This window comes from Antedon bifida, chromosome 3 (assembly GCF_963402885.1).
Source record: "Antedon bifida chromosome 3, ecAntBifi1.1, whole genome shotgun sequence".
Lineage (NCBI taxonomy): Eukaryota > Metazoa > Echinodermata > Crinoidea > Comatulida > Antedonidae > Antedon > Antedon bifida.
The window spans coordinates 34961124-34983983 of record NC_136228.1 but is presented as its reverse complement, the minus strand read 5'-3'; the positions used below and the strand labels follow the sequence as shown (position 1 = coordinate 34983983).

The following is a 22860-nucleotide window of genomic DNA, read 5'->3' as shown; positions in this document are numbered from 1 at the left end:
AATTCATTTCATTCATTTACATTATGATTTTGTAATTCTAATTTAAAATCAATGTTCACTTCCAGAAGAAGAGGCCAAGTGTGAAGAAAAAGCAGACAGCGAATCAAATAACTCGTTTTGTGAACTTTGTCTGTACGAATTTATGGATTACATTGCTCAAAGTAAACAAGAAGCTGGCGATTGTACCAACAAAGGGAAAAAAAAACAAAAGGAAACATGGCTTCCATTTATAGACAATGGAGGTTTCTATTTGTCCTTAACGTCCGAGTCTGATGACACCACATCCGCAATATTTTAAGACTTATTTTTTATTCTCAAGGATGGTATTCTTTTTTAAGTAATATAGAATAGAAAAAAAGTATTAATTTTTATATAACTTTTACCAAAGACTGAAAGAAAGATGAGTGTAGTACTGGGTTTGTCTATTATGTAAATAAAATCAGGGAAGCTAATATTTTATAAGATATAATTATTGTGAATAGAAACATACCAGCGTTATTTATCATTACCAAAGAAACTATTTTTTATTTAACATTTACCAAAGACTGAAGAACAGAAGTGTATATACCTGGTTAGGGCGATTATTTTAATACATACTCAACACGATTTCCTCTTTTAATTTTTTATTATATACAAATGTCCATTTATCATTTTCTGTACACACATAATTACTTGTTACACAGTATGGTTCAAAATGTCTATTTAAATGATCAAAATGTATTATCTTAACATAAGATAAGTGCATACCTAGCAAGGTACTTAAAAAAGATTATAAAATCAATATCAGTTATATTTTGCAATTAATGCATTCATTTTGAGTTACATTTCTAGTGATGAAAATTACATAAAATAGCAAGGAAGATGTACTGAATAATAGTATAAAGTTTCCATGGATTTAAGCTGTTGAACTTATTCTTGAGACATGTTGACACAAAACTATGCAGTGTTATTGTTATTAATACATTTTAAAATAAAATATATCACTCTATCATATATCCTTTCAAACATATATAATTATTAACTTTTATCAGTCAACAAAGTGGGGTTTTTAGTAGAAATATATTAATAACTCAATAATCTTAGTATTTTTCACAATGAGTTTTAAGTAAATGATTATAAAGCCATTTTCTTTGCATGATAGTATAACTGCCTCTTACCTTTAAAATAATTAAATAAAAGTTGTTGACATAAAGTCATCTGCTTACTGAGTATAGCAATAATAATTGGGTTTAAGGAAAGATGATTTGAATACAATATATTCTGCAGTATTTCTTTTAGTCTTTATATACATTTTATAAATAATTTTTGACTTGCAGTGGAGAAACAAACCCCCAAAAATGAGGAGATATAAACTGTGTATGGCGTGGTTGTAATATCAAAAACATTTCAATAAAATGTAACTTAAGTGTGATCCGATCCATCATCATACAAGTTGTCCCCTCTGTCCACCACCAGCAAGTCCACGGAGTTGTTTTAGTACCGTATCCATCAGTTTCTTTTTATCTCTCTCATTCTTTTTGAAAGTTGTAAACAGGTTTTTCTTCTTATCACTTTCACGCATTCTACAAAATAGTAAGACAAAATCACAGTAATTTGAAAAGTTTCTAAAAATGTGTATTTGTACAAACCTAAATTCATGAATTTGTTTTTCTTTTTATCCCGCAAAACGAGTACAACTTAAGCCAAATTATTAAGTAGAAAGTCATGTTATTCATATCAAATTGGTTTGAGAGATACACTGCATTTTATATTATAATTATTTTTAAAATGTGGTGAGGTATATTTTACTATGAAAGCCCTATATTTTCAAAGACAAAATGAACTTAAATACGAAAACTCACTTTTCTAGTAATATTATTGCTGTGTTTGGATTCACACGAGAATACTTGCTTCTTGATTGGCCGTGATCAGCCAAGTACGACGACCAATCCCATGCCATAAATAAGTCTAGCAGTTGGCGTAGTTCAACAAAAGTCATTTGTAAAGCGCCCTCACGAAACCCAGGTACTGGTTCAGAGTTGGCAAATTCTAGGAAATGGAATAATTGATGATCATTTTGGTAAATTTTAATTGTCACACATTTCTTGTTTTGTATACTATACCCACCGACTCTAATCTTGTACAGTGCCTACTCAAAACAGGTTTTTTATTTTAAATACTTCACCCACTCACGCTACATGTTATAGGGTATATTTGTATAAAACATCTTATTTTAAATATTTATGAGCTACAGTACCACCAACACTACAGCATATGTTATGTATAAAATATTTCTTATTTTAGAGACTTTATGAGCTAACACCAACACTAGAGTATATGTTACAGGGTCTCTTTTTATTTTAGATTGTAATGATAACTTACGTTCACACTGTATAACATCTAAACTGAATTGTTGTATTGCACCAATTGTGATCCTTCCACTATCCTTACCAAGAAGCATCTCTCGTAAGCCATTCGCCAGATGTTTGCAGGCTGACAAACATGCTGTCTGGGCAACCTTCCCCTACAAATAACAAACAAATATTTGTAACAGAACTTTCACCTTAAATTTGTAACAGTTTTGTTTCTAATTAGAACCAATTAGAATTGTTATGTTAGGACTAGACTTATGTTTAAGCTTATATTATTTTAGAGATAGATTGTTTTGTATGTTAATGAATGATACAAAAATATATTAAATGTTTTCCAAACATGTTTTGTGAATATAGTGGTTTTAGCACACAGGTTGTTTTTTACTATATAAGACATCTTTTAGACTACAACTGATGATAGAATTAATAAAAAAAAAAGAAAATAATAAATAATGAAAGATGGACATACTGGCAAATGATTGAAAGCTGTGAAGTTATTCCTAAGAAATCCAATCAGATCTAAGAGGTAGCTACTGGCACGACCTTTGGGTTCATCCAGCACCCAATCATATTCAGCCAACTCCAGAAACTCATCAATTTTACGATTAAGTTTACGATAGATCTCAAGCTCTGCCTCACTTCTGGCGTCTCGGAATATGTTACTACTTTGAAGGCCAGCTGCCGAGATGTTTTCACCAACAGCACTACAAAAGAAAGTATTTGTACAGTTTATTCATTTATCTGTGCAAATGAAGGTAGTAAAATGTGAAGAATAACTTAGACTTACAGCTTACTGGGCTAAATTGTGCAGAGGTGTGGATAACACAAGATTTATATCACATGTACAGCTCCAGCAACAGGGACTGAGATGGACCAGTACATCAGGGTAACCAAGGCCGTAGCGAGAGGTTAAATATAGACGAGGCAAAGATGCTTTAAATATAATTATCAATATAAAATATGACACTCTGTGCTGGTTAATTTGGGTGGGGGTGAAAATTGAACATTTCAGACTCATGCTGGCTACGAGCCTGGTAACCATTTACACATTCAAAAAATGAACTGGATTCTTTACAATGCACTAAATCCAGATACTCAGAATATTACTGCTGTATATAGCTTATTGAGATATCAAGAGAGCAAAAGCATAAAACATGTTATATCTTTAGCATACTTACCCAGTAATGTTAGAGATGAATGCTTCTAAATATTTACACGCATTCTCCAGATGCATTGTGTTCACAGTTACTTGAACAAGCTATTGAAAAAAAAAACATATTTCAATATTTGTACAAAACTGCTTTTATCACTTCTAAAGCTATAAGCTTAGTTCCAGAAGGTTTGTACGGTCAAAAACCACATTTAGACTGTAACAAGAATGTAAAAGCACACAACATTGCCAATCTTTGGAATATGTAGAAGAGTATCAAGCATGTAAACTAGAAGAATTGAACAAATCCCTCTTTTCCCTGGAGTACCCTTTCCAAACTAAGCAACAGCAGCGGAAGTGGTAGTAAATAGGTCTACTAGCCTATCTCATGATGATGTTAAGCTTGAGTACAATTTTTTGGTTAAATATTGTGTTTTACCTCGGCTAGGCCTAGCAGTGGTTTTCTGATCAGCTCACTAAGACACCCACTCAGGGTCCGTGTCAGGAGGATGTTTGTTGATTTACGAATCATATCATCCATCTCATTCTGGCTTAGCTTTAAGTCTTCAGAAAACTTAAGACAAGCGTAAATGAATTCCTTAATCTGATGATAGACCTTTGGCACAAATGCTGAAAATGGTAAGGTCTTGGGAAACGTAATCTTAAAGAAAATAATAAAATATAGATGAAATACACACAAATATAAAACGGACATAATTATGTTATTTTTAAATTCTTGCCTAGAATTATAAGGTTTTAAAGGGATCTCAATTATATAGTGCAAGTACTAATTTTCATGACTGTATTAACTCACAAACAGCATTTGCCATTAGGCTACGTGACTAAAATAACATTTAGAACTATTTTTTTACTATAGAACAGATCCATCTAACCTTAGATTAAACAACCATTGATATCATGTATTATAAATTGCACTCCATGACAGTTTAATCAGCTTTTATATACCAACAAAGATTCAAACTAACAGGATCTGCTAATTATATATCAACGCAATACAGAATAATCAACCTTTTGGAATTTGAGTTCCAACTAATGTATGTAAGTATATTCTTACTTTGGTTTGTTTATCATCAGAGAAGGGGAATCCCCTTGTGATCTCATTTAGTTCTTCTTGGTTATAGACCACCATTGCTGTGTAGTTATCTTCATAGAAAATATCACTGAAAAAATAAATTAACACTTATACTGTAATATAATTCTAATGTTGTTGATGAAAAGTTTCTTGTTGACAACAAAAGCAACACAATAATGATTTAACAACAAACAAATATACATAAGACTAAGACAGTTATATTTACCTAAAAACTTTCACCCATTTCTTCATCAGAAACTCACTATACTGATCCTTCAGCTCCATTAGAAGATCTGTTACTCTACTATCATTAAATCCATAGCTCTATAAAGACAATAATTTATATATATCTCAAGGTTTAGTGGCATTTAGGCCTAAAATTAGAATATATATTATGAAATGTTTTTCTGTATTCTTTCATTTTGGTTTATTCATTTGACAAGCAGTTCAGGGATTGCAACAACAACTGAGAGCCATATTATATTTGTATTCTTACCCGTAACGTTTGTCCAAATATGACAATTGTATTCTTACCCGTAACGTTTGTCCAAATATGACAATTGTATTCTTGATTTGTAGTAAAACAGTGGCATCTGTACAAGAGGCCTTAAAAATACAAATTATCAAACAATCCAAATATTTTGAAACTGTTCAATCTTCAAATAACATGATAAGAGAAGAAATATTTGTTGAAAATGATAGTTGACATATTTGTAAGATTTGAAGTTTTCCTTTCTTCACTTGTTTTCACAGAGATTAAAAACTTTTTGTTTGCGCTTTACAAATTGAAAACCATTATTAACAATTTATAAATATATAAATTAGGATTTTATAAGCATTATCTAATTTGAAATGTATATACAGTTCACATTGAATCTTTTTATTTAGAACAAAATTGCTCAACTTACAGTTTGTGTTTGGAGAATTTGAATAATTTTATTCAATGAAGTATCCCATAATGTGTCTAGATATTCACGAGATATTAAACCTTCTGTTGTGTTTAAAATGTGATCTTCCACTACAAAAAATCTTAAAAGAAAACAGAAATACTTATAAATATTTAAATAATATATAACAATTTTTAAAAATCAGGTTTTTGGTACACCATGCGTTTTCAAAACAAAATAAAGTAATATCTTCAGTTTGTAACTTATAATTTAAAAAATGAAATAATACATACCCTAAAATTTGGTGAAAGTATTTCTCATAGCTTTCTCGAGAATCATACTAGAAAAAATAAATATTGTATCTGTGATTCTTGTACTTTATTGGTCTATTGAATTTAATAAAAAAAACTACAGTATGATGATCAAATAAAGTTCGAAATATTTTATTAAAAACTAGACTTCATGTTATATTGTTATTCATTACATTTGTATAGGCTTTTAGGAAACATAACTAAGATTAAGTAAGTGTGCTTAGTATTAAACTGTTGGTGTTTAGCAGTTACTTTGTCTTACCATATTGCCTGGAGGTTGTATTGCAAGCCGAGCCTGCTTCGACCTTTGGTTACGATAGTACTTTTCAAACGTGTCTCTTTCTCCGAGTACGGAGTATATATGTAGACAACGATACACAGGAGCAAAATCTACTTTCTCTTGAGCACTAACCTCCTAAACAAAATTATAGATATTTTGTTTTAAAAATTGCATGTTTTTTAAATTAAATTAAAAATCAGAAACTAGTAATCATATAAAATAATTCATCGTACCATATCATCAAATTCTCCTCCTTCTTCGGGTGAATCTGCTTCTGTTAATGATGAACTTTTAGGGTTTGTTAATACATCAGACTTTTCCAAGTTACAATGTTTCTCAGCCTAGAAGACAATAAATAACAAATTGGTAAATGTGTAACAATTCCAATTAATAAGACAGAAGTGCTTGTTTGTAGCATTGTCTTAGATGTATTATAAAACTAGAGAGTCAACTATGACAAAGTGAATGACCAAACTGGGCAGGAACTTTATCAAAATTTAGAGAATTGCCAGTATCGCATCGGCAATGGCTACACAATAAAAACAAATTGCTATGCGATTTAACTTGAATGCCATTATTTATTGATACAGTACTTACAATGATAAGCTGTGGGTATTATAGCATTATTTATATAACACAAACCTGTTTCATAGCTTCTTCACCAATCCAGTCTGAATTTTTACGAATGCTTTCCAAGAAATCTTTGAGGTCAATCATCGAAGCCTCTTTAATATTGTTACGTAATTTTGGGATATTCTCGGCCATGTCTTCTGCAAACCTGTAGCGCTGCACTCTAGGAAGGTATGTGTGCTCGAGTTGTTCTAGTGTTTTTAATGCTGGGTAGTACCTGAGAAATTTATAAGAAAATATGGCAAATTATAAATTGCATTCAAAAATAACAAACTCAATGGTTTGGAGGGAACGAAGTGTCAGGTCAGGTTAAGAAGAATTAATTTTAAATGTTACTGTAATCAGATTACCTATTCAATTTTTACAAGGGATACAATGACACGTAAACGATCAATTTGAGCGAAAATCTCTTTTACGACAGGACATTACAAAGCTAATTTATTCAATTTTAACAGCAACTGTTACCATAGAGATGCAGGATATGACGATAATAGAAAGAATGTCAGTAAACCCACCGTTTATTGCTAACCTGCTCATTCAGTTTGTTGTACATCTCTAAAACTGAAAGAAACAAAATTAATGACAATTTAACTAGAAACTGTCAACTCCTTTCTATTTGAAGTAGTCTCTTGACAACCCAAATATTGTCACAAAAAATGAAAGTGAACGACCAGAAATAATAATAATAATAATAATACAGTGAACTAAGAAACTTCACTTATATTTCAATATCTAAAACATATTATTTACTTCAATATATTAAATTTTCGTCCACTCCAGATTTAATGAGCATTTCTTGAAATATCATTGTTGAAATAAACAGAAAAAAAGCATTTGGATTTACTATTTATCACAAAATAGATTTTACGATTGTACATTCTAAAAAAAGACTCATTTGTAAGACTGGTTATCCACTGGTAATCTTAGACTGACAGGAATTGGCCAAGAGAAACCTTTCAAAACATATAATTACCATTTTAAAATGAACATTGTACAGTTAGTAGAATGATAATATGTTACTATTTCACTGTATCATCACAATCTATTGTTAGACAGTCTGTAGTAGTACAGCAATAAAAAATATGGTGCAAATTTGAATATGTAAATGGGTTATTTTTACATAATTAGTATTAATACTGTAAAATATAAATATTTTCAGGCATTAATTATACATTTTAAACTTGTTTTTACAAGACAGTCACAAAACTGTATTTATTTTAATATATAGAAAACACAGTATAAATGCCTTATGCATTATTACAGTGTATTACTACTGTATGTACATTTTTAAAATTTAGACTAAATTTGGAGAATATTTTATTCAGTTTGTAAATGGAGGATCACAAAATGAAACAATTTGTATTCAGATTTTTTAATTGATTCTCACTGAAACTGAATGTGTGCTACTGTATAGTTAACATTGACATTGTGTGTCATATTAAGAAACATCATTGAGGATCACAAAATAAGGCCATTTTTTATTCAGATTTCACAGAATTCATTCTGACTGAAACTGAATGTGTGCTATAGTTGACATTGTGTGGCTCAGTCATTTTAAGAAGCACTCATACATTATTCACAATATCAATACCAGCACCCTGGTAACAATATTGTATAATAGTCTATAAATACACTCTGTACACAATAGCAGTCTCATCAATATGACACTTAATACCAGTTGAAATATGATGGTTGTTCGATGAATGCTGGCTAGCAATCAGCATTTGATATTAATATACAGTAGAGTCAACTGTATAATAGTGGTTGTGTATACAGTATGAATATTAGTATTGTTACTGAATAAAGTTCATGATTAAATTGAAGAATTCTTAAAGATATGAAAATAATCTGTATAAATACTGTAATAATAATAATATCCTGGATTTACATAGCGCCTAATGTTGTGAAACTTTCTAAGCGCTAAACATTATTACCCTAGTCATTTTTTTTTATCAAACACGTATGGAAACATACACTCATAATGTACACTATGTTATCTATGGTTTGAGTATACACGATAATTTATTATATCTAGGAAAAATGCTGAATGTCTTGCGATTATGTAGAAAATTCAATTTAATTCCATTTTTAATAACATAAATAAGTTCAGTAGCAAACATAACGGTAAATAACTGAAACCAAACAAACCTTCAAAGTTCACAAAGAAAACAACACATTTTAGAAAAATATATAATATTAAATAATTTTCTACATAATACTGCAATATCTATATTAAGTTACTTTTAAACAATTAAACAAGAATAACAATATAATAACATAATATATCAGTCCCACTTTCAATTCAGTACCAAAGTGATTAAAATAATAGTTTATTTCATCTTTGATTGTTTATTACTACTGTAATTGCCCATTAAAACATTGCTGCCATTAATTTCATACTGCTCTGGAAATAGAAAGAAATCCACCTGTATTAATCCACCTGTATTATAGTGTATTTATTAATCCTGTATTATAGTGTACAGTATCTAACCAAAATGAAAAATCAAGATATGTTTTGAATTTTTAACTGTGTTTTTTATCTTTTACAAATTTTTACTCTAAATTGAAAATGTATTTTTGAAATATATATAACTCAATCAAACTAAATCTAATTTATTTATGTATAAATATTCACATTATCTTGAAAATTATTCCACAACTGAATTTCAACAAAGGATTACACCAATTAATTATTTTTCAATTATAATTAGTTGAAATGAAACAAATGAATTTGTCATACTGTACAAACAGATTAAACAAATGATGGTGTCCAAAGTTCAACAGCATAGCAACTTCCTCTCACAACTCCCACGTCAAACACACACACTTCATGTGCTGTATTCTCATATAAGAAAGTTGAATGATGTAGATGATGGGTGGAGTAACTTGGGAAATTGTAACAAATTTGCAAATAATCCTATGGTCAGTGAATCCTAAGTCAGTCAGCCACTTTTCAACTGAGAGTGAGACACACAACATTCATACCCATACAACATATGATTCTACTGTTGCTATTAAACAAAACATTACAACCTCTTACCTGGTAAACACACCTGTAGCCTCTCCATTGAGGCAACAATGTTTTTCTGCGTTTGTCTCAACAGTTCCAATTCATCTGCTTTCTCTATTAATACTTTGCCCGATTGTTGTAAAGCTTTATTTGTGTCTAGCACTTCTTTCTATGAGATGAGAAGCAAAAATAAACTTGAAGATAGTTAACCCACAAATGAGAGAATATTTAACTACTGTACACTAAAACTATGTGCTATATTGCATTAACAAATGTTAACATTACCAGAGTTTATTAAACATCTGAACATGGAGGTTAGGTATATACCATTATAACTCTATGATCAGAATATGTAAATCATAGCATTCAACAGACCATCATGATATGAATTAAAATTGATTTTAAAATAAAACAAAAGTGATGCTACATGCTGTAACAGTATTCAATGTTGCAATACTATATTCTAAATAGTAATAAATAGAACTACATAAATATTTATCATCTATTCACTCTTCCCTTCTTGATATTATCTTTAAATTCTTTTTTTTTTTTTTTGCATATTTATTTGTTTTGTATATAATAATTATTTACTTTAACTTTAGCAGTTCCTGAACAATTCATCTCTGTATATTTTATTTATATTATGGTTTGTTGGTCAAATTTAAAATAAATAAAAATAAATAATACTGTTTAGTGACAAAAAATGTGACATGCCCAAATATGGAAGTGATATGCACAAATATGGTAGTGCTATGTATGACATCATCATGTCCATATATGGGCACATCATTTTTTTTTGTCAAATAAAGTTTGATAGTGTAGACAGAGCTTTAGACAATTCTTTAAAACTCTTTTAAATTGACAAAAATAAAACGATCAAAATGTTCCTTTTAAGGAAATGTTAATAATTACGATTTCCTATTGTGCCTCATTTAATTTCCTCACTCAAACATATTGACATGTCTCCAAAATGGTTGCAAACAAACGATTTTATCACAAAATTCTCAAAATAAACAGTATTTAATTATTCATTTACTGTAGAGTTTTGTGTTAAATACTCTTTTTTAATTATTAACCAATTCAATCATTAACACTATATTTTTTTTTACTACTGTGACATATAATTTATGTTCGTGACATTAATGTGAGCTGCTAATGTAGGCATTTAACTGTTAATCACTACAACACATGATATATCAATGTGCCATTTTGGAAATGTGCCATTATTCACAGGTTATGTATTTAACTCCTAAGAACATGACATTGACATTCACATTACTGTAGCTTTTCACATCATAAATGGAAAAAAAAACTTTCAAAATATTGAGTACTGTAATATGTTAATTTATCATTTTAAATTCTAAAATAAAAGTGAATGGGTTAATGAGTGGAAGATTGGGCAGACAATAAATTTTGTAATTTGAATTTATAAGTCACAAAAAACGTAGTACAGAAACACAAAGAAATACATATTACATTCCTGACTACTATCCAATACTTCAGCTGAAATACAGTAGTAAAGTACTAAATTGATTTAAAGACTGGTGTAAAAAAGAAACTTTTTTCTAATCACCTTAAGTCTCTCTGCATGTATTCTGACACTAAGCAACTCTCCTATACTGTCCACAAAACCTTGGTAATGAAAATTACACATGCGTTCAATATCGCGGTCGTGTTCCGAGATTCTCGTTTCCAGATGTTCCATAAAACCATGTTGATTGGCACCATCTTGAATAACTCTGTGAAAGGAATAAAAATTATTATTGAATAATAGCGGTAATAGAAGTATGTACACCAGTTTATAAATGGTGATGGATAAAAACATTACATGATTATTATTGAATAATTGCAGTAAACTAACAGAAGTACAGTATGTGCACCAGTTTATGAATGGTGATGGATAAAAACATTAACTTTAAAGAGAATTGGTAAACTTATAGTCAGTCATTAAAGGAAAAACAGAAAGAACTACAATTCATACATTATTACCATTTGGTAAACATGCTTTTAGATCTCTTTATTTGATCTAAATTATTTTAATTTGCTATATAAGCTAAAGATGATTTCAGTGTCAAGGAAGTCTCTTTAACACAGGATTGAGTGACGTTTAGGATGCTGTACAGTACCATATTAAAACTAGTAAAAATATTTGCATTTATACAAGACATTATGCCGATGAACAATTCAGTCATAAACATGAACAAATCTTTTGAAATTACAAATTACTGTATGGGTGAATTCATTATCAAAACTTTCCCATATTAATTTCTAGCTCATTGAACAAAGAAACTGTTTTGTTGTTATTACTCAGGTTAACTGATCGATGCCTTTCAATAAGGTGTAGTAGTAGTAGGCCTATACAGTAGAGTACTGTACATAGTAGAAGTAAGAACTTAACTAGAGCTAAGACTTTTCTGCAAAATAATGAAATGTTATCAATTGTGTACACAAAATATAATTATTGAGTAGGTTAGTTATAGGCGGCAAACTTCCTGTTCAAATACTTTGTACAAAATATTTAATTCTGAATATGGATGCAAGAAATAAAATCTTTGCTGGTACTGTACTTATGTATACTGACCTGTTACAACTAATAGCACAATGATACTAAAACATTATTAATCCTTTGAAGTTAATGGAAAATTATGCTTGGTGAGAGAAGACAACCAATATGATATAATTATGATGATAATAATTTACAGTATTAATGTTATCATGCATTTGACAATGATAGGTTAGATTAGATAAATACGAAATACATAATTTTGTAATTGTAATACCTTGAAAATTGTATAAAAACATGAATGAATTTTAACGTAATATGGGGCAAATGCCATTGTAAAATTACACTGAACACTGTACGCTCACCTAAATATTTGTCCAAGACAGCTTGTATCAGACTCCTCAATTATATGTACAAAATGTTCGTAGTCAGTCGAGCCACCTGGCTCAACACTGCACATTGTGTTTAAATCTTTGGGCCTAATGACATTCATGCCAGCCTAATGTGTATCACATCACTAGCATACATGAACCTTTTAGTAAACTAAACTTGTACACTGGGGAACGCTTTAAAAGCTATTTTCTCTCTTGATTGAATGTATTCCTACAGCTAAAACAGACTTTATGTATGCTGTACCACTAACTGTGTGTAATATCAGAATTGAAGATCAAATAACTATATGCATGACTCACCACCTCATGAATATTCATTAAATAAAGGTTAGTGCGATTCTCCTGCTGTTAAAAACTCAGGAGGAAGTTCGAGGGAAGTATCACTATAGAAACTGGCTATTAAATCACATTATTTAATCACAGCTCAATATTTTAAAAATCTAACTGCAAAAAAAATTTTATTTCAAAAGGTTATTTATTATTTTGCTGTATGCAGTATGGTAGAAACCAAACTTTTTTTCTATAAAAAATTAAGAATATTTATTCTTCGGGTGCCTCCCAAATTTTCATCCAATCTCCCAAACTGCTGAATATTAACAAAATCTCCCAAAATTTTGGTTTTAAGAAAAAAACATTTTTCAAACCCACAATTGCTGTCTGAATAAATTGTGTTTTTAGAAAGTTAATTAGGCCTATGTATTAATCATATATACATCTGTATAATTGTGTCAAATAAAATGCTTCAAATTCAAATAATGTAAATCTCTCAAAATTGTTAAACTGGAGGTTGAACGTCTGCATGTAGTATTTATTTTTTCTACCAGAAACAAAGTAAAATACATTTTTGACAAAATCAGTTGATTTACAGTCAACACAATATGAATATTCATTTTGTGAACTGTTTTGAGCAACAAGGTTTATCACAAATAGCGTGGTTGACGCATGGTGGAAAGCGTTTGGGAGCAAATGTCACAACGTGTACGTGATTTGTTAATTGTTTGTATGTGCGCGCCATGACGTTTGTTCCCAAACCCATCCCATCATGCATTGTGCAATCAAGCTATTTGCAATAAACCTTATGCTTATTAGACCTGCTAGCTAGGCCTAGTATAGTACTAACTACTAGAAAAAGGCTGTATGAGCTCCCGGTTTTATGTTTATTTTTTAGCATAATGTGGAGTAACCTGGCCCTAGATGTTGAGTAGTTGCTTATTATTAAGTTCATGTGTTTGTGCTGTGGCCTATTGAGAGTGAAAAATATGAGGAAAATACAAGTTCTAAGAGAGAGGGGGTACTACAAATTTTACAACCAGCGTTTACGGGTTTTTAATAGCCAACAAGGTGGTAGCCCTTTTCGTCAGAGGGCGTGAATCATCATTTTGAGTTCATCAGCTTAATTTGACAATCCCATATCTTGGTCTACTATTATATATTTTACCTCAAAGTCGGTGCGATAGGTTCTTCCGATGCTTCTATTTCTGTAACTAAATTTATGTTATGTGTTTTATACGAATCGGCCTGTATCATAGTCGCAAAGGAAACGGCTTGCGCCGCTCTCCGGAACCGTTCCGCCATAATGTTTTTGTGAAGCACACCCTCAACGACCTACTAAGTTACTAAAAGTGGTTGTTTTGATTACTACTCCACAGCGATAATAATGTAGGGATAAAAAAAATTAAGAGAAAAATTACAACAGATAAGAAGCCGGCCTTTTACATACTATATTGTTAATTATCCTTAAAATATTCATAATCTGAACATTTCTCATCTCCCCATCTCATTTAAAAGAATGATTGATATTGATGGTGACGGTAATTTTAGCATTATTCCGTATTTTGTTGTATTATTACAAATAGTTTAAGACAAAGAAAATACGTTTCATTTAAATAGAAATGAGGTTGCTCAGTCTTTCCTTGTATTTTCTAATGTCATTAAATTTAGTGTGTTTAATTCTTGTTTCAAATGAATTTTCTTTTATCTCTGGTATTTAGATGCTGTTCTACTCCGTCTAGTAGGACAATTAGTATGGACACGGCATGCGCGACGGACAGACAGTAGATCATCGTATCCCATGCTTATATTTGTTGGTTATAGAAACGAATTTTAGAAGTTTTAAACGGTTTTTATTCATCATCAAAACACCAACAAAATACAAAATACATGATAAAATGCAAACAAAATGAAATAAAATGGGAAAACTCGGAGCAATTGCCTTGTTATGCTGTCTACCTACTATAAACAAAAATACGATGGTTAATAATATTCCGAGAGAATTCAAAACAATATATCAAAGGAGGAACGAAATGATTTTGAGGGAACGAAATGTAATTTTGTGGGAATTCGAAGTTTTTTCCAAAAAAAATTAATGTAAGACGACATAAATGAAAGCCTGATTTTGGTTACGATACACGTGGTGGCGCATTGTTGTTGTGTAGATAGAGGGTGCTCTTCATTTTGGATTGTTGGTGTTCTCGCGCGTTGGGGGCCCGGAGAGAGGTACTGCGGTAAGTGTACCGGCGGTGGGCCTAGGCCTAGCCATATTTCTTTTTCTATATAAGGTCAATTCATAATATTATTCATTTTTGTCGATTTTAAAATAAAAATAAACCAAAGGTATGAGTAAGAAAGAAATACTCGTCTTTGTTGTTCAGTTTGTCATATTAATTATTTGTTGGGCCCCGCGACCGACGATGATCGATCGAGTGTGCCAGCCATGTAGACCGTCCGTGTGTGGTGTGACTTTGCGGCTCTTGTTGGCCTACACACTAGCCTAGGCCTAGATAGTTTAGGTAGTAAGAGTGACTGTATTCATTACACTACTTCCTACTGGCCTAGGCATAGCCCTAGTATAAATATACCTGTTTTAGTAGTATTTATAAATGATGAAAATGCTAAATTAAATATGTTAATATTTATTATTATTTATCATTCGTTTCAGTCAGAAATCCAGAAGTAGTGCATTAGAGTGTGGACTGTAGTTAGTAGACTCGTCCAATATGTCATCATTAGGATCGCCTATACAACATCGCCCTAGTGTGGCATCACCGTTCTTATATCAACTATCAGCCGGTGAGAGGGAGCTTGACATTGTCATGCTTGATCATGGATATGCTAGGCCATGGAGTACACACCCTGATGCTAGTCATGCTAAACCAGCCAAGTGTCTGTTTGTTCCTCGTACCTTGCGCCTACGGACAGACAGGACAATCATGTGAGTGTACTGTAGTAGCATATAATTTTAATAAAAATGTTTACACTATCTACCATATTCGCACAAGACACTAGTACTTTTTGTTTCACGAAATGGACTTTATCATCTAAAAATATTTGCTTGCATTATTTTGAAAACTAACTAAATCAAATTCATTGACTTAAAGCAAAGTTAAAATGACTTTTTTCTAAGCATTTTTTATTAATCTGACCTCAGGTCTATCAGAGAAAAAGTTTCTTTTGGCAAATTGCATAATTTTAATTTACATATTTTATTGATTACTGATTATTTTTCTTGTTTTTAGAGAAAATGAGAGCAACATAGATGTAGTGAAACTGGTTGCACCAAACCCAGTAGCTTATGATGTTGTGAAAGCAAGAACAGTAATGAATGAATGTGAACGTCATGTCAACTTTGTGAGAGCTGGTATGCAAGAACCAATCACTGATGACAATTGGGAAGAAAAACTCAATAAGTAAAGCGTTTACATTGATGTTTACCCATTTATGTAGTTAGGACTGCCAGTCTAAATAAAAGCTCTGTCTACAATAGTTTGACAATCAGTGATATATCCAAATATGGTAGTGATGTGACATCATCCCGCCATATATCGCATAAAGTTTGATAGTCTAGACAGGGCTAAAGAGTGTGTACTTACAATATTTGTGTCTTCTCCATACACAAGTTTACATCTAAAGAAAATATCCTCATCTGTATTTATTGTAATTTGAACTTGTATTGATGAAATAATATTGTATGTTTACTTCACATTAACTGATACTAAAGTAGATTCAATCATGTTCATGTTTATATGTTTTTCTAGGACCGGCTGGACATCAGGGCAGAACAAACTGTTTAATAAAATAATCAAAATTCTTTCTGGAGATCGACTGGCAAGACTGACTTATGAAGGGGTGAGTATAGATATTTACATTCAGTTTGTCTTTTATAGCAAGTGATTGTTAATACCTATCCTTATGTTGGTGTAGTGGTAAGGTAATTATTACTTTTTAATTGCAGACATCAAATGAACCGGTCATGAGAAGAATTCATCTGGACAAATGTGCTAAACGTTTCAGACAAACTATGTCCGCTATTGCTTGGGTGAGTAAAGAAAGAAATAAGAAAAAGAAATATGTTTTAAAAAAAAATTGATGGGGTGAATGAAAACAAAGCAGAAGACGAGAAGGATGTCAAGCTACTGTAACTTTATCTATAATGTGTGCCTATATCATAGGCTGTAAGCCTGACCTTAACATAGTGCAACATGTGATACATGTGTGACACTGTATTACACAATTTGCCTATGATACTGGGCAGATAATGCAATATGTGGGGATACAGTACAGAGAAGTGAGCATGTTCCAAGAATTTAATTTTATGATAACATATATTTTGTTGCAGGACACCAAGACGACAACATGGTTGCACACAGTGCTGGTCAACAACCTAAGCTTGACCTTGTTGACCATTTACCTAGATGTGCTTCAGACACTGAAATGCAAGGTTCCATCTCTGATTGATAAGATGATACATTTCTCGTCCACTATGCATCGTGGATCTGGTACCACAGTGGAAGCACTGAACTTGCTCCTAAAGAGGCCGTGGGACCCTGCCATCAGTACATTGAACCAACATAAAGCGGTAATTATTTATGCATATATCATTTTAAGTATTATTAATGGCCTTGAATTCAATAGCATCATCATTGTCATAGTCAACACGCGTCCCATCCCATAGACACTGCCGTCAATATTATAAATTGTATTATTAATGGCCTTGAATTCAATAGCATCATCATTGTCATAGTCAACACGCGTCCCATCCCATAGACACTGCCATCAATATTATAAATTGTATTATTAATGGCCTTGAAATCAATAGCATCATCATTGTCATAGTCAACACGCGTCCCATCCCATAGACACTGCCATCAATATTATAAATTGTATTATTAATGGCCTTGAATTCAATAGCATCATCATTGTCATAGTCAACACGCGTCCCATCCCATAGACACTGCCATCAATATTATAAATTGTATCATTAATGTCCTTGCACAGCACAGCCTTGATAAAAAAAACACCTTTTGGTGATCAAGTTTTGTTGTCTGTGCTCAGTAGTGGAGCTGTCTTGGTGGTTAACATACTTGCCTTCCAATCCCAAGGTCCAGGGTTCAATCCTGACCTAGTGCCACTAAAATAGTTTATCCATCCTGTAAATTGGCGAGTTGCTCGCTGTTGGATGAGTATGAATTAAAAATAAATAAAATGTAGAAGTTATTATTATAGTAAACAATAGTTGGTTCTAACTTTCTTTAATTTTTTCACTCAGAAAAAGCTTCCAAACTCACCATTACTATTGCTGACTCCTAGCAGTGCACAACACCAATCACAATCACAGTCAAGACGCATGAAATTCTGGCATTCACAGTTGTCAAACATGGGCAAGGTGGTACCGGTCACCATGCACGTGTCCAGTGGAGGGTCAGGAGTGACCCTTAGCCAGTGCCTAGAACATATGATAGGTGCTGTCAAGTCCAAGATTCTAGAGGTAAATAATAGTGATAAGAACTAAAACGCAAAGACATAAGAGCAACGCAAGCAAGTTGACCAATGAAAAACAGAACTTTGAATAATCCATCGCTAGTGATTAATCAACTCAACAATTTAGAAATTGCTTTGTTAAAGATTTTATTATAAATTCATTTAACATATTTCTCTTTCAGCTTAAAAGCCAGTACACTAATAGGCCTATTATTCTGATTGGTTGGAATGTTGGTGCGCTTGTTGCCTGCCAGGTAAATGTTTCATTTAGATTACCATTAAGTTTGTGCTTTAAAAAAAAGGGGGCAATTACTGAAACAGGGAAACTATTTGTGAACAATTGTAGATGTGAATTGTTTTTAAATGTTTTTACCTCTTAGTTCTTGCACAGCTACAGTATGAACCCCAACAGATAATCAATTTATTGCAGCATACACAAATTTTGTCTCAAATATTTTATGGATATTATTTTTCTTCAAGGTTGCCTTAACAGACAGCGTATCTGGTGTGGTGTGCCTTGGTTTCCCATCTATGGGTATTGATGGAATTAGAGGGGTAAGCTATGACAATTAGTTATTTTAGGAAAGTGGATATTCATTGATATCAATAGAATAATATGGTTGGAGTTGGTTAGATTTAATTTGATATAAAACATAACATAGAGGTGTGGATTGCATTCTCAAATGGCAATTGAAATTTGCAGTTCTGGTAACATATACAAAAAATCAGTAATTGTTTTTCAATATAAAAAAACCAACCAATCCACATGCACAAATAAATAGATAGATATATTATATATAGATGGTTGAGGACCCCTTATTGGACAGCAAAATACCAACCCTATTTGTGATTGGACAAGATTCCAGCGTCTCCAATCAGGATGACATCGAGGATATCCGTGAACATATGAAAGCCGAGACAAGTTTAGTTGTCGTAGGAGGGGCAGATGAATTTTTGAGGATGAGTAGAACTAAGAAGAAACTTGAGGGTCTCACTCAGAGTATGGTAGATAGGTGTATTCAGGTAAGATACCATTGACTTGAGGGTCTCACTCAGAGTATGGTAGATAGGTGTATTCAGGTAAGATACCATTTAGCGTTGTCAAGTTACATGACCTGCTTTTAATTTTTATAACATATATTATACACATAGAAGTATACCCCTTTCACACCACCTAGCAAAACATGAACATCATACAAAACATATACAGTACATGTTCTGATATATAGGATTCTTCGTAATATTTTAGGTTATATATTTATATATTAAATTGATGTAAAACAGATAAACAATCTCATTTTGTGGAGTTGTTGCCCTGTTTGAATCACTTTGTTGTTGTACCCTTTAGTAGTTGTATCTTTAACTTTTTTAATTTTAGGATGAAATGTTTGAGTTCCTACATTCTGTGCTTACATCAACGCCATCTCCCAAGACAGAAAAACCAGCCACAACCGAGAGTGAGTCCAGTAAAAAAAAGGATAAAAAGAAGAAAGTTCAGCGAGATTTAATTGGAGACTTGAGGGGAACCCCGGGGAGTAGTAAACATTCTGCCAGCCAATCCAGCATGGGACAAGTTAGTTTTGTTCTTTTCTCTTTCAAATAATGTTCAAATTGTTAATAAACATAGAAAACCATTTTACCACATGTGATGCATTAAAGTTCTGTCTACACTATCAAACTAGTTTGCCCAAATATGGTAGTGATATGCCCAAATATGGCAGTGATATGACATCATCATGTCCATATATGGACACATCATAAGTTTGATAGTGTAGACAGAGCTTTACACTGTATTTCAGGATTCATCTATGATACAGTAATACCATATGTGGAGATACATCGGGGGCATTTCACTTTGATGTTTACATAAAGGTTGTATGTGTGTTGAGCTTCTTGTCGTTTCAATAAATATGCTTTGATCAGGAGTGAGAGTGTAGATAGTCCAAAATAAAATTTATCACCATAAAATAATAATCATTATTGAAATAATTTGTTTTTTTTTAGGGATTTTCTCGGATTCCAGGAACTCCAAAATCCATTAAACTTCCGAAAGAAAAATCCACTTCTATGTCACAACAAGACATTTTTGTAGCTCAATATGCACAATACTTAGCTAGTACACGCAAAAAGAAAGAGGAAGGTAAGTAGACTAAATGAGTGGAGTTGTGGCTTAGGGGTAGGCTACCAATCCAAGGGTCCTGGGTTCAAGTCCTGTCATATGTCAGGATTTCTAATGACAAATTAGAACTCCACTCCCAAGACTTGTAATAAGACTTTGTTTATGTAGAGCATCTTGTATATATGTTTGTCTTGTGAACAGGATTGCCACCTATTAGAAGGATAGTGAATGAATTCGCTTGTGGTTGTCCTTGGCAAATTGCCTAAATATATAAAAACAAAAAATTTACTCTACCATTTCGTTTTTGCTTTGCTGCTCAGTTTCTGAGTGCTCAATTTTTAAATTTTTTTATCATTTTTAAACATTGCATGCATTTATTTCACTTTCTTATTTTTAAGGAAAAGGTAAAACCAGTTTGAAAAGAAAGAGTAAATCCTCCGAGTCATCAAGTAGTAAAGCAAAACAAGGTAAAATATCAGAATCCCCTCAAGAATCAACATCAAAACCAACTTCCGTTCCAATACCAGTACCAATACCAGTACCGATGCCAAAACCTTCCGGTGTTAACATCTCCACGCTGGGTCTCACTCAAAGTGTAACCCTGACAACTGGTACCTCTACAAAAAAACTTGCCCACTTGCAAGCTTTGGGGGCGTTAAACACGCAGAATTCACACAGCAGTATTTTGCAAGGTCTGAGTTATAATCTGCAAAACAGGAGCTTAGCGAGTCCCACTGATACAACAGTCTTGGATGGCATGCTTGAAAATACACCATTATCACCGTTAAAACAACCTCTGGCGTCAACGCCAAAGAAACCACCAGTTGTGGTTCCTTCAACATCATTGCCAACTGGTGCTTCAGGGTTGTTATTGGCAGCAGCTTCTACGTCCACTACAGCAGGAACCATATTGCTGTCCAAGATGCCAGGAGGCAGCACCATCACATCTGCTTCAAAAACTGACTCGCCACAAACTACAGCGCAGCTCAAAACCACAAAGGTTTCATCAGAAGTAGCTCTTCAAGCTCTCATTGCAGCTCAAGCGCAACCTACTGCTATCCTTTCTCCCATGAAGACTGGGATTACGCCTGATATCTATGACGCACGTATCCAGGCCATTCAAAAGCTACAGTTTCATGACTTTCCTTTAACAACTGCTTCACTACTTGTTAATAAGGGAACTACGTCGTCTTTTACTCAAGCAAAGATTCTGTCAAATATGCAACAACAGCAAAATATTGAGAAAATAACGATGACTAAAGCTGAAACGACGACAAGTATTTTAACATCAATGGCGCCTTCATCAAAATCATCCTACTCCGTGCAGTTGCCGTCAGTTGCCATGAAGAAGCTTGATGCAAATGCCATCGTTGGTACGGCACCATCTGCAGCATCTTTACTGGTGCCAACTGAAGTATTATCTATGAAAAAGAGCGAAGCAACTGCTCTTAGAATAGCCTTGACATCTCAACCGACCGTCCGGTTATCGGTAACAGATCAGTTATTGGCAGAAAACTCTCGGGCCTCGTTGTCAACTGAGAGTACAAACTTAAACTTAGATTCTCAAACAATGTCACTTTTGACACAACTTCCATCTTTGATGGCTGAAGATGAAACTACTACACCTGAACAAAAAGTTAACAAATTGGAACATTTGGAAAAACTTAAAGAAGTAACACCTCAAGAAGAAAAGTCTCAAGCGGAAAATCTCAAAGAAGATGATCTAAAAGAAGAACTACGATTGGAAAATGATGCCAATAAAGAGGCTTTAAATATGTCGTCCTCATCATCAACATCCTCTTGTAGTTCTCAAGATACAGAGAGTCTACCAACGGTTTCCTTATTCACTGCAACTAGAACAAGACGTGTCCGCGCTCCAAAGTCATTCTCTGACTATACTGAATAAAAACTATATTATTATATACACTATATAATTTTAAAACAGGTTTTACAAATTACTGTACAAACTGGACACTGATTTTTGCATAGAGATTTAGTAGGTAAAACTTATAGTAGGGTTTTCTAAGCAATGGTTTACATTTTTATATATTAGTATATAGGTATCATAACAATAAAATACGTAATTCAAGACACAAATTATTACTGGGATTCGAAATGTTTCAATCACTCAATACTACTGAATAAATAGGTTAAAATTGTTATCGCGATTCGACCTTTTTTTAAATAATCGTATGTTAATGTTCACATTGATGTGTACGATTCCTTTGAGAGTTATAAACGTACGTTTTCTGTCCAATCGACTCAAGTGGCAGTACGCATCACTGGGTTTCTTTATAAGAGATCTCTGAATTGAATACAATAGGTTACGAGTGTTTCTATTGATTCATACTAAGCAGGCACAGATGTCAAAACCTAC

The 22860-nt window shown here is 32.5% G+C and overlaps 2 protein-coding genes across 3 annotated transcripts; one reads left to right on the top strand and one right to left on the bottom strand.

Annotated features, from left to right (window-relative positions):
- Positions 1–417: 417 nt before the first annotated feature.
- Positions 418–14182, bottom strand: LOC144838453 (exocyst complex component 6B-like). Of its 2 annotated transcripts, none has more exons than XM_078693819.1 (18): positions 14046–14182; positions 11286–11451; positions 9743–9881; positions 7218–7263; positions 6715–6919; positions 6306–6413; positions 6055–6207; positions 5775–5821; positions 5503–5623; positions 5129–5200; positions 4821–4918; positions 4577–4682; positions 3941–4162; positions 3530–3609; positions 2821–3055; positions 2362–2503; positions 1842–2028; positions 418–1562 (listed from the first exon to the last, which is right to left on the bottom strand). In XM_078693819.1, the coding sequence occupies exons 1-18, from the start codon at positions 14180–14182 to the stop codon at positions 1424–1426; spliced, it is 2403 nt and encodes an 800-aa protein (XP_078549945.1). In that variant the 3' UTR covers positions 418–1423. The 2 variants fall into 2 exon arrangements, with proteins under 2 accessions (XP_078549945.1, XP_078549946.1); XM_078693820.1 differs by lacking the exon at positions 14046–14182 and adding an exon at positions 12581–12757.
- Positions 14183–15069: 887 nt separating this feature from the next.
- Positions 15070–22643, top strand: LOC144838452 (uncharacterized). Its single transcript, XM_078693818.1, has 13 exons — positions 15070–15111; positions 15546–15818; positions 16123–16293; positions 16642–16732; positions 16839–16922; positions 17223–17462; positions 18153–18371; positions 18547–18618; positions 18845–18919; positions 19166–19387; positions 19743–19937; positions 20369–20504; positions 20882–22643. Exons 2-13 carry the CDS (start codon positions 15604–15606, stop codon positions 22387–22389), a joined length of 3228 nt encoding a protein of 1075 aa, XP_078549944.1. The 5' UTR covers positions 15070–15111; positions 15546–15603; the 3' UTR covers positions 22390–22643.
- Positions 22644–22860: the final 217 nt, after the last annotated feature.